Source organism: Harpegnathos saltator, unplaced genomic scaffold (genome assembly GCF_003227715.2).
Source record: "Harpegnathos saltator strain DR-91 unplaced genomic scaffold, Hsal_v8.6 scaffold33, whole genome shotgun sequence".
Taxonomy (NCBI): Eukaryota; Metazoa; Arthropoda; class Insecta; order Hymenoptera; family Formicidae; genus Harpegnathos; species Harpegnathos saltator.
Window position 1 is genome coordinate 1,139,287 of NW_020230128.1, and position 13,044 is coordinate 1,152,330.

General features: G+C 47.5%; 1 protein-coding gene across 7 annotated transcripts; it reads left to right on the plus strand.

Moving 5' to 3' along the window:
* The first annotated feature begins 822 nt into the window (after positions 1-822).
* Positions 823-12,440, plus strand: LOC105184411 (proton-coupled amino acid transporter-like protein CG1139). Of its 7 annotated transcripts, none has more exons than XM_011143201.3 (10): positions 823-1,091; positions 5,745-5,831; positions 7,046-7,143; positions 7,313-7,429; positions 7,705-7,977; positions 8,398-8,482; positions 8,801-9,073; positions 9,699-9,877; positions 10,167-10,336; positions 11,373-12,440. In XM_011143201.3, the coding sequence occupies exons 3-10, from the start codon at positions 7,082-7,084 to the stop codon at positions 11,615-11,617; spliced, it is 1,404 nt and encodes a 467-aa protein (XP_011141503.1). In that variant the 5' UTR covers positions 823-1,091; positions 5,745-5,831; positions 7,046-7,081; the 3' UTR covers positions 11,618-12,440. The 7 variants fall into 7 exon arrangements, with proteins under 7 accessions (XP_011141503.1, XP_019697552.1, XP_011141502.1 ...); XM_019841993.2 differs by lacking the exon at positions 823-1,091 and adding an exon at positions 1,432-1,494; XM_011143200.3 differs by lacking the exon at positions 823-1,091 and adding an exon at positions 3,130-3,286.
* The last annotated feature ends 604 nt before the right edge of the window (positions 12,441-13,044 follow it).

Consider the following 13,044-nt stretch of genomic DNA (forward strand, 5'->3'; position numbering starts at 1 on the left):
GACAGCAGAGAATAATATTTCATGTGTAAATACAATCTGTATTTTTAGGGACGCACGCGTTCGAACGAATCGATGTGTTTCCGCGACGCCGACGCGCGGTTATCCGAAAACGCGCGCATCCATCAATGCCATCGCGCTCGTGTTGTCCTCGTTTTTATTAAAAATTCCCGGACTATCAATATTGATTGTAAATTATCGACGGATCGGTGGATCTTCATATATCTGAAACGTAGAATGTGTTCCGTTTCACAGACGGAAAAACATTTACGAGGTGAGTTTTGAAATAGACGAAATCATCAAGGATAATCAAGGATGATCGTGCAACCCTTCTTCCATTTTACAAGCGGAACATTCACCTCTGCGATTGTTTGTTCGCGTTCAAAGGTAACGCGATCGTTCTCCGCGAAATGTAGCGCACGCTATATCAAAGTCTAGGAAAGTTTCTTCAATTATTAACGAGGATGGAACCTCGTTGGAGAGAAGGACGGAGCTTACGTCGACAGCGCGCTCGCTCTAGATTTCCCGAGATCAACCAATTAAATAATAAAGAAAGACACCTGATCGCGAGGGAGAGCTCTGCCTCATGATACTTCAAACTTCCGCGAATTCTCACGTCGCTCTCTCGTACACTCCTTCTCTCTCTCTCTCTCTCTCTCTCTCTCTCTCTCTCTCTCTCTCTCTCGCTCACCCTCGAGTCGGTCGATTATCGTGAACCTACTTCACTTCTTCCTCCACCGCCATCCTCGTTCACAGCGCAAGCCTGACACGACGGTGAGGCATTCGCTCGCCCTCACCCTCCGCCAGACGTCGCTGAGGATCATTATCGTATGGATCGCGCGAGAGGTAGTTACCCTATCCGGCGTGACCCGGAGGGAATCCGTCCTTAATTCCCGCGGAAGGCACGGTGGCTGTCAGCCGACGCGGCCGAACGCGCAGCCCTTCCGCGAGGACTGCACACACCCACCCTGTGCGAGTACCCTGTTTCGCATTGCGCCTGCCAAAGCTCGCTCGCAGCCCGGTGGATAGTCTATAACCCTGTGATGAAGTGCCTCCTCCCTCATGCGAGCTGTGATAGACGGATGAGCTCGAACGTAAGTTGCGTATACAGGTGCTGCTGCTGGTGCGTTAACACGTCTGTGCGTGCCTAATACGTGTCTAGATCAGAGATCATCCTTAGGTCGGCCTCTCGTACTTCCGCTCCAGGTATTACGCATCGCCTCGAACTTTTCGTGCTTGGGATTATGTTTACGTAATGATCGGTCAGCCGCGATTACTCTCGCCGTCGAGTGAACGGGTCGACGAGAGTACGGCTCGTCTTCGTCTGACAGAATGCTGGAGAGATGCGCGGAAGCGCTTTGATAAGTACCTCTCGCTGGTGCGCTCGCCTTTTCCCACGGTGACGAAGAACAGAGTGGAATATTTTATGTTACATTGAAGCAATGTTACGTGCGTATCACGCATGTGTTCCTCTACAATCAAGATCGCTTCGATGAGGTACGTAAGGGGAAAGTGCATCGGCGGCGATACGCCAGTATTACGTAATGCCGTTCCCTTCCCTTGAAGTATTTCCTCGAGACCGAACCTGCCGATCGTGTTTTCGACTCCGAGTAGAATTCAATCGCGAGTCTATCAAATTCGACATATCGAGAGAGCGATAAATTTCGAATAAATTTACTCTTGATTTTCAATCTCCGCTAAAAGTTAAAAGTATCTCCGCTGCGACCTGCGACGAGCTTTCGTTTCCCGAAGTACCAAAAGACACCGACGACAATTTGGAACTTGTCACGGCGGGAGCGAAAAGATCAAAGGCTCGAAAGTTCGATAAGTTCCGTCGTAGGTAAACTTTTCGAAGGGAAGCGAGCTCGCCGGGACAAACATTCCACCGAAATAGGAAAGCGGATCGATCACTGTCGGTTATTCAGAGCATTCAGCCCATTAAGTTAACATTGGCGTGATAAGACGTACTCGTACGGATTCGTCAAATATATTTCGCGACTAAACATAACATTCGCGGGGATGAACGTAACCGTGAAGATATGATGTCGCCGCGCTGCGATCATCTCTTCAGCGTGACTTCTTTTACCCGAACTGTCGGCGCTGTCAATCGGTGACGTACGACCGCGTTCTAATTTTACGAGCCGCGCCCGCGATTCTTCCGCTACTTTCGACATACACGAAAAGTTTGTCGTGACATTTCGCTGCGTTGACCGCAAATATATCTTGGCAGGACAGTGGCTGTGCGGTTGTCCGTTGGCGCACTTACGTAACGCGAAGTCTCGCGAAGAGCGCGAGACGAGATGACGAGCGCCGACGTCGGTCGTGGAAATGAGCGCGGACACTCGCGCGAGTCTCTTTTTTTTTTTTGCGATTTGTGCGAGGGGGTTAACTGAGGCCGTTTCAAAATACCGCTCTTATCTCGATAAACAGAATGATATTCCGGAGGAAAGCGCTTCCTCTCAGTAGAGCGCGCGGAAGTCCCCGTCTCTCTCGCGGTCGCTCTATTATTGGACTTTGGCGCGCCACGTGCGCGGGTCGCATGAATCTTCGCGCCTCGTGCGCGAAGTACGCACACGTGACGGGCTCCGTCGTGCACGCACATGGCGGGGATCCTTCGTAAGGATGATCTTCGATCCTTCGTGATTTACCGATAGGACGTCAACAACTCGTACGCACTTTCGGACGATATGTTAAGTATGTGTTTTTTTCCGACATACCTACTATGCGTGTACTGCGATTCCTCTTTTTTGTCATGTTTTGTGTTATTCTGAATTAATTATCGCCAAAGGACACGCCATATTTATAAGGATTTTCCGTTAATCCGGAGGCGTCGTTGGACGCCGATAAAATTCTCCCGAAAGGGCAGCCCGCGAATCCTCGCGACTCGCGATCGATCGGTCGACATCTTGGTCCTTCGTTCGCTCTTCCATCTTCCCGTCTACGTGAATCCTCGCACGCGGATATCCGCACTACGACATCCAAGCGGAGGCGCTCGGACGTCGAGTGCGGGCTCTCCGAGCGCTGCCTAAATCTCTCTCTCTCTCCGCTGGCGTGCATTTACGAGGAGAAGCCGTTTTAACTGGCTACATCACGTGACGAGCTATGCTGAATGCGTACACCACAGTAGAAATTGAAGTGGTGCTGGGCAGTAGTCGCTAGACATCCTCGGTCGCCGACGCATTAACGCCAACTGGATAGTCGCGCCGTCGTCCGCAGGATCGGGTTACGTCCGGGGGTTGCGGAAGTCGTCCTCGTGATCGTTGCACTCTCGCGGATGCGCTTTTATCCGGTAAGTCGAATTCACCGAGCTTTTCCGAGTGCTTCCGCTCGCGCGGCAGGAAGTATCCCTCCTCATCGTCTCCTCGGAACCGGATAAACTTCGCACAGACTTCGTTCCTCGATCTCCCAACGAATTAACTTCACAAACGTGCGCACGTCTGTGTGTACATGTTCGTCGCACGGTTCGTCAACTCCTCGAGACGAGGAATTTCAGTCGGTGGGAATATCAGGGCGGCCGGGAGGTCTACGAGTCTACGAGCGGTCTTTCAAGCTCAGCGAGGCAGAAAGCCTCGCGGTTCTGTCACGCGAGTATCGCATCAATGGCATCCATTATCGCCATTGACAATGTAGTCAACGGTCGCGGCTATTGTTGCAACATTAGTAACCCCCTCGGTTATTTAACGCGTGTCATCAGCCAAATAACACTAAGCCGCCCCGTTGGTCAATCCTCGTCGATAGTCCGGTGCCTCTCTCTTTTCTCTCTTTCTATCATGATTCTATCTTCCTCGTGTTGACTTATATTGACAATCCCACTCGTTCGATGAGAATCGATTCCTACGCGAGTGAATATTGCATTTTTTATTCTTATAATAACCGACGCGGTGCGTCGTTTCTGCAGAAAAAGAGCACGAACGCGTCGTCCGCGAGTCATCCGACGGTCTCTTGTTTAAATTCAATTGCCAACAAACGCTGAGAACAGCCGTGAGCCGTATATCTCTGAAGCGCGCCGTACGTCTTCGAGCGAATTTGCAAAGCTCGAAGCTCTAATGAAATGAACCTTTCGCTTTCCGTTATGAGCGACGAAGTGACCGCTATTAAGATCGATGGAGGGGCCTCGTTACGTAATAGTTGAACCGTTTATCCGATTCAATTGATATCGCGTTAGATTAGCGGCCGGTTAAGTCCGTAAATGGCAGTGACAGATTTTCTAGTTGTGCAAAAAGACTCCGTCATCGTTTAGCGTCCGTCGTCGTTTCCGTGCGTCATTCGCTCTGTGCGTTTCTGCTCCCAATAGACAGATCGTTCGCGTTTCGCCTTAAAATATTCGCGTATTAAGATTGGAGAAAGAAGCTGACGGTGATATCGGCATGTCGACCGCAATTTGTAGCTTCTCTCAATTTATTACATCACTACGATTTGTTATTAGTCACCGATACACGCGCGGTATTATCTCCAATTTAAATAAATGAAACATTGAGAAATCGTATTCCCTCTCTTTTCAATCGTATCTCGTACAACTTGAATGAAGAACAGATCCGCAATCTTGCCATCAGTTCTATTGTTAGTCCGGCGAATAATACAACGGATCTCGGAGGATATTTGCGTTAATCGGCTGGAGGCAGAATTCGACAAATTGAACGATTAAACGAATGGAAGAGTACTGACTGCGAGCTCCCGGGGCGATTCATAGCTCCCGGGTCGTCTCATCGTTCGTATACGTATCGTACCTCGAGCGCGGTGACGTTCGAAATCGCGCGAAATCGCCTCGCGTGATATTCGCAAAACCGTCTCGACGCTTTTCTCGATCCGGATCTCCTCCTCCTCGCGAGGGACGCGAAAATCGCGGCGCGTATCCGCTTTGCTTTATCAGAGATTTTATTTATAGCGAAGAAATGCAACGTTGCATTATGCTTGCGCGGAACGTATCGCGTCTGCCAATTTACCGTACGCTGTCCGTCACGCGACGCGCTCATAAAATCGCCCTTGAAATTTGCGACTTATTTTCGACTCGATCGATCCGTCATGTATGATTAGCGACGAACGATTCCATTTATATGCGCTACTAAAAAATCTTTTGCACGAGCGTCGAACGTTCGCCCACGGCGAAGAGAGGCGAAGAGAGGCGAGGAGCGACGCTAATAACAAGGCGTTATGAATAAAGCGTAAACGCGGTCTTCTCTTCCTCACTCATGGCGTCGTGGACGCCTCGTTTATTTCGGCGTTTGTGTCTGTCGCTACCTCTGAAATAGCGTGACACCTGTCAGGTCGGTCCCCGTTGGCAAAGGGGGGTGGACACGACGCGACCTAAAATTAGTGGGACCCGCGTACGCGGGTATTCCAGTCCCATATATTGTTTCAAGCACGAGGCTGACGCGGACTTCCCCCCGTTACGCGCCGAGGAAGTAAGAATTAGCAGATCGATTATTATAGTCAAACCCTAACCCACGCGCTGTGATCAACGCGCGCGAATTATAATAGCTTAACGCTATAACGTAACGACCGACGGTCTCGCTTTTGTCCACTTCTGCCGTTCCGCCCTTCACAACATGAGATCTCGGCGATCGCTCGGCTAATTGCTGTATTTTACGGTATTTTAGCGAGAAACTCGTGTGCGCGCAAGTATATGTGCGTGTGTGTGTGTGTGTGTCTTTAAATCGCTATTGCGATATTCTAGGGACTTAATCCCTGGCGAGGTTGATCCTCGTCTTTGACGTCGTCTAATATTGCCCGAAATGCTTTCATTGCAGACGTGAAGCGCCGCAAACGGAGGGAATCACACACGACCTATGCCCCCGAGAGAGCCGCCGACAGCTTGAAGATTGAAATCGTAACAGGTGGGTGTCTCTCGTGAGCTGACCGGCACGCGACATCACGCGACATCGAGGAATGCGCATTCGGAGAATATTCCGAAACGCGAGAGCGCGGGTTCGGAGCGCTAATTGGATAATGAGCCGTCTTTCCCATCGCGCGGATATTTCCATCGCGACCGTGACCTTAGAGAAGCGCGGAGAATTCTCTCGGTGTAAAATTAGACTCAGCTTATGTAGCCGAGATTTCGCGTTTCATTATGTCATCGCGGGTTATTCGCGAACGCGGAAACTCCCGGCGAGTGCACGCCGGGCGCGACACTTAGCGACACTTAACGCCGCGAACAACGCGATGCGATTAACGCGCGAGCGATCCGGCCGGAAATCGCTCCGAGGTGTCGTTCTCTGCTCTACTTTCCGCCCGGCCCCTTGAATATCGGAAAAGTACGACGCGGGACGCGTCTCCGCGAGCTGAGCGTTGCCGAGAGCGGATTTGCATTCGCACAAGAATAGACTTTGTCCCCGCGCGCGCGCGCGAATTTCAGATCAATCGGCCGTGCGTGCGCGCTCGTAACAACGCAAAACAGTTAAAGGCGGTAAAATGCGGCGCGGCGGGTGCGGTGCCGCGAGGATACCGCAACCTTCAGTAAAAATTAACCCCAAGCTGCATTTGACCTCAATGCAATAATTAAGAGCAATCAGTTCGTAAGGAATGCGCCAAAGCCGCGGCGGCGAGAGAGAGAGAGAGAGAGAGAGGCGGTGCGTACCGCGCACCGCAGATTCGCGACGGTGAATTGACATTTTTGCTTTATTGCATTGCTCCACATCCGCCAATTGATTAAAGGTTTAATGTACCGGGCAGTCTCTCTCGTCGATGTGGGTCGATTCTCGCGCGTCTTTGCGTGACTCGCGCGTCTCTTAATCCGCGCTGGCAATAAACGCACGCGGCACTGAATCGCGATGTCTTTGATCGATAAGCGCTCTGATTGTCGAGTGCCTATCAGACTGGGTATTAAGGATCGACTCTCAATCTGCCGTTGATCTTCAACCCGCAATCGTCAATCTTCTGCGGCTGGTCTGATACGCTTCTCTTCAGTCAGTGCCTCCAGTCTTTTCCGCAACAGTCGCGATGTTTCTCGTTTGTCCCTTCATTTATTTCATAATATACCTGAACTTTTTGTAAGCGCGAACCAACAGCTGATCGATTGTACGAGATGTAGAATGTGCGAAACTGTTTGCAGTGACACGTGAGAGAGGCAAGGGGAACCCGCGCGATCATGGAGAACTCGAAGGAGGAGAGCATTAATATGCAGCTGATCGCTTCTCAGAGTCCTTACAAGTACGCTTTGATTGCATAGATTATCTTGCCGACTACTCGATTTTAATTACATTGTCACCGGAAATTATTCCTGTAGCGAATATATCAATTTAAAAAGAATGTCAATTTTTCCAATTACTCCTCTACCGCACGGGTATTATTTGATGAACAATTTGCATATGATTTGCAGGGAGAACAGTGAGATCGTTACGAGCGCGGTAAATAATACGGAAGTCGTATTATCCCCGACCGCGAACGGGGAAGACTATGACCCTCACAAGCACCGCAACCGGCCGAATCCCACTTCGTGAGTACGCACAGTATGCACAGAAGTAAGAAGTTAGCTCAGCGAGAGCGAGCGCGCGAATGAGTTCTTCGCAGATTGAGTCTTGAGCGAAGATCGTCGCTGTCGTATTGTCGCGACTCCGTAGACCTTTTTGAAATTTTTCAATCGACTTTAGACTCCTCTCGCATGTAAATGTAACGCAGTTACATTTATATATTTAATTCACTGTCGCAAGCTAGATCCGAATGTCATCTAAATTGAATCCTCAGTCAAGCGAAACGTCGTCCACCTTGCAGGAACGCCGAGACTCTGATTCACTTGCTGAAGGGTAGCTTGGGCACGGGGATATTAGCAATGCCGAATGCATTTTGCAATAGCGGCCTCCTGGTCGGCGTGATAGCCACGATTATCATAGGCGCGCTGTGCACCTACTGCTTGCACGTACTCGTCAAGGCGCAGTACAAACTGTGCAAGCGATTGAGGGTTCCTATACTGAGTTATCCGCACAGCATGAAATTCGCGCTCGAGCTAGGTCCTCGATGCGTGAGCTGGTTTGCGCCCTACGCACCGTAAGTACCTTCTGTCGTTTCTTCATTCTCTACGATCTGTCATTGCTGTCGGAATGCTATCAACGTGGCACTGCCACTCGATACAAGCTTTTCTGGGCTTTAAATATGTTGGATGTATCAGAGACACGTAAAATACTTGCTGAAAATACTTGAATCATGAACGCGATCCTGCCATGCAGAAGATACCGATTGCGACACGACAAAAAAAACGGAGAGAGAGAGAGAAAGAGACATTTCTAACGTAGAGGAGGTTCCCTTAGAATAACATTCACGTGTAAAACGAACAAGCTCTCGGCGATACTTTCCGTCCATCTCGTAGTGCCATAGTAACCTCTCCCAATTTTGCATTACGGAGACATGCACGAGTCCGTCCTACGTAAGTCATCGTAAGCACGATCTTAAAAATGCTGTTGTTTCCAGAGGACTCGTAGACGGGTTTATGATAATCTATCAATTGGGAATTTGCTGCGTTTATATCGTATTTGTAGCAACAAATATAAAACAGGTAAATCACCAATCACCATTGCCATAGAAAGATTTATAAAGGAAATCTAAAGCAACCTCGAGCATTTCGTAGTCGCACGCTGTCGCGAGAGAGAAAGAGCGAAAGAGAGAGAGAGAGAGAGAGAGAGAGAGAGAGAGAGAGAGAAAGAGTAAGATCGAATGCGCTTTGCCGTGATGAAGATTAATTTTTAAGACAAACTCGTACACACTCTCGTACATACACACAGGCACGCGGCGTTTGAACAGAAAAATCGCGTCTCGGCGGGCGCCGAATTCGGGGAACACGGCGGATTCATGATGATTTTATTAATGAACGCAGGTGACAGACCAGTACTGGGAACCTTTGGCGATTACGACCCACATGCTCATTTTGTTGCTTCCGCTGATTTTGATAAACTACATTCGAAATCTCAAGTTACTGGCGCCGTTTTCCACGCTGGCGAACCTTATCACGTTCGTCGGCCTCGCCATGACACTAGTGTACATGTTTGACGATCTACCGCCGATCAGCGAGAGGGAGATGTTCGGTACATTGCGAAATTTTTCCCTCTATTTTGGAACGACGTTATTTGCGTTAGAAGCCGTCGGCGTGGTAAGTCTGGACTTAGATTTATTTTTCTTCTAGGCACCTTCGGTCTTCGCCGGGTAGAAATAGAGAGAGGGGAGAGGGGGCAGGAGCAAGAGATCTTCCGTTTTATTTTTCCTATATATATGCACACGTATATATATATATATATATATATATATATATATATATATATATATATACGATGAAAATCGACATATGGGATAATATGCAAAGGCCCCAGTAAATGTATTCGTTGCACATCATCGGCACCTTTGAAGCTCGCAATCTTTGTCAGATCCCTTCGTTCCTCCTAATTAATCCAGAAAGAAGAAAGTAGTAACTTCCTCAGAACTTTGAATCTTTCGATCGATCTCGCTTTCTTCCTGATAACTTTCACTTCTCGAGCAGGGGGCAATTTCGAATAATTTTAATTAGTCCGGTAGCTTTAATTCCGACAATAGAAATTTTTCGATCAGAACAGAAAAATAGGATTTACGTATATTGGACTGTCGTAGCGGTGTTTCTCTCTTTCGGCAATCTACCTTCGAAAGTAAACGAACAAACAAGCGATTTGTTCCATCGATTGTTATCTCTCGTTATTGTTTCTCTGCGACGTTATTTACGAGAGACGACTGTGACTGTTGCGCAGATTATCGCACTGGAGAACAATATGAAGACGCCGCAGTACTTCGGCGGCTACTGCGGCGTGCTGAACATCGGGATGATCGTGATCGTCATCCTCTACATAGCGATGGGATTTTTCGGCTACCTTAAGTACGGATCCGCGGCCGCAGGAAGCGTCACTTTCAATCTGCCGGAGGAGGAAATGTAAGTGGAGCGAAGTAATCGCAGTCCAATTACGTTGGCAAGACGAGCCGGCCGGAGAGGCCGTCGAGTGCGGGTTACTGTTTGCAAATTGCTTTCGCACAATCACCGCTCGCGAGACATTCGATTCCGCCTCGGATTTCGGCTTCCGCCGAAATTAGCCGTATCCGCGACGAGTCGTGTATTTTATATATTTATAAGTGACGACGACCGATGGATCCGACTCGCTATTCACTCGCTCTCGATGTACGCCCATACTTTATACGTTCATTTCTTGCTTCTTATTACACAGTATGGCCCAGAGCATCAAGATAATGTTCGCTATCGCGATATTCATAACGTACGCCCTGCAGGCCTACGTGCCGGTCGAGATTCTGTGGAACACCTACTTGGATCATCGGGTGCGAAGTGGCAAGCTTTTCTGGGAGTACGTGTGTAGGACCGTCGTTACTTTGGCTACATGTGAGTGCTGGGGCAATAAATTGTATTTGGAGCTTCGGAGCTCCTTTGAAGAGGTATTAAGGGGGAATTACCGTTGCGGAAGGCCGTTTTCAAGGCTATTTTTACGAATTTTTCTTTTTCTCAGCAGAAACGGTAAGATCAATGGACTTGAAATTTTCACAGTGTGTTCATTAATGTTCAAAGTATAAAATAAATTTTATTGAATATCACAAGAAGCTATCCAATTTGTAATTGTAGATAAAAGCTCAATCGTCCGTTTGCGAGCTCTATATTTGCTCTATATTTGCTGTCGACATAATTCTGGGTCTCTCACTATCTTGAAACCAAAAACTGAGAAAGATTTTCAAAATATACGGTTGCCATTATAGCCTGTACTAAAATGAAGGCAGTGAAGCCAAGTTTAGAAAAATAATGACCGTACAAAAAAAAGTATCGGAAATGAAACTTTTTTCAACTTGTAATCATGTTTAAAAAAGTGAATAAAATAAAATATAACTGTGTTTAAAAAAATGGATAAAATAAAATATAACTGCGTTTAAAGTTTGTTATGTATTTTTACTTTTCATACAGATGGTAACAAATTTATTTCATATATTTTGAACATTAATGAATAACACTGTAAAAATTTCAAGTCTATTGATCCTACCGTTAAATCTTTCCGTTAAAAAAATTCATAAAAATAGCCTTGGAAACGGCCTGCTCCGCAATTGCTCCGTAATCTCGCTCTTAATTGCACAAGATCTGGCTGTATTCTTCGGTGCTAATCCCTGGAAGCTTCAAATAGCGTTCGAGAATCCGAAGTCGAACCATTTGAAGCTTCGGGCATATCGAGTAAAGTTATCGCTAAATATCTGCGATATCGAGCGAGAAGCGTCGTCTCGTAAATTAATTAAATCAATTGAAACGTCTGCTGCGAGTTCTCCTGCAGCTCGTCGCGACGCGACGAAGGTCGTAGAACCGATCGTGGAAAAGGAACGAATCGTCCGAATGATAAAATGGACGCACCAACTAATGGAGCTTTTCCTTGTCGTTGCAGTCGTATTGGCGATCACCATACCGCGGCTCGGCCTATTTATCTCCCTGTTCGGCGCGCTCTGCCTATCCGCCCTCGGCATCGCTTTCCCGGCGATAATCGAGATATGCGTGCTTTGGCCGGACAATGATTTCGGTCCCCTCAAATTCATGATGATCAAGAACATCCTACTCATCGTGTTCGGGCTGATAGGCCTCGTGGTGGGGACCTACGTCAGTATCGTGGACATAGTGAACTCCTTCAAGTGAACCCGCGCGTCGAGAGCCTGCGACGAGAGAGAAAACCCCCAGCCCCTCCCCCACAGGAAAAGAGAAAGGAAGAGGAAACAACAGCGCGCGGAATCAATCCGGAGGATATTAGTTGTTAATAGAGAGCCGTACACGCGCGCGAAAGCGCGAGCCAGGCTTTTGCGGCTTGCTGACGAGGAAAAGCCGGCGGCCAGCCCGGAGCGCGACATTGTCCGGGCTGCGGAACGCTCTCCGAAGTTCTCGTCACCGCCAGCAGTTTACTTAGATACTTTCACCGGGTAGCGGTCAGTAGACTTTTTAGCGCGCCAGTCGGCCGAACAGCACGCTCGAAATCTCGCGAGACATGCGACAGCCTCCGGGATCGGAGATGCGATGATCTGTGATGAAAAGCTCTCTTTCGAAGCGTTCGCCGGCGCCTGCGCGTACGAATGTGCAGTCGGCCGATTAAGCGGGCAATTACATGCAGAAGTCCGTCTTCAAGGCTATCTTTACGAATTTTTCTAAAATCAGAAACAATCAGATCAATGGACTTGAAATTTTCACAGTGTATTCATTAATGTTCAAAGTAGAAAATAAATTTTATTGAATCACAAGAATTGAACCAATCTGTAATTATAGATAGAAATGCAGTCAATCCGTTTGCGAGCTCTATGTTTGCTATCGACATAATTCCGGGCCTCTCACTACTCTGAAACCAAAAACTGAGAAAGATTTCTTAAATGTACGGTTGCCCATTATACGTATAGCCCGCACCAAAATGAAGGCAATGAAGCCAAATTTGGAAAAATAATGACCATATAAAAAAAAAAAGTATCGAAAATGAAACTTTTTTCAACTTGTAGTCATATTTAAAAAAATGTACAAAATAAAATATAACTGTGTTCGAGGTAGGGGCAAAAACTACACGTTTGCTATATATTGTGTAAAAAATTTCAAGTTATTCGGTTCTAGTAATAATTTTTGCGTAATCGTGTCGACAGTTTAAGAAAATGGTGTTTCCAGATAAGCGCGTTTAAAGTTTTATGTGTACTTTCCATATAGATAACAAATTTATTTTATACTTTGAACATTAATGAATGTTCAAAAATTGTGAAAATTTCAAGTCCATTGATCTTATCGTTTCTGTTAAAAAAAATCCGTAAAAATAGCCTTGAAAACGGTCTTCCGCATTCGATAATTTCCCCTTTAAGGGCTGCGACACGTTTTCCCGAAGGAGTTTCATTATATGTCCCGCGTCCAGTATGTGGGAAAATTTCTCTTCTAGCAATTCTCCGGAGATTCGTCCTTCAACTGGACACGGGACGCGTTGCAGAAGTGACTGCACGCCGACGTACGTCAGGACGTCGTCGCCGCGGCTCGTTGTTGACGATTTTTTATCACCCGCTTTAGGGTAGCGCATTTTTCCTACGCATTCAACTGTGACGCCG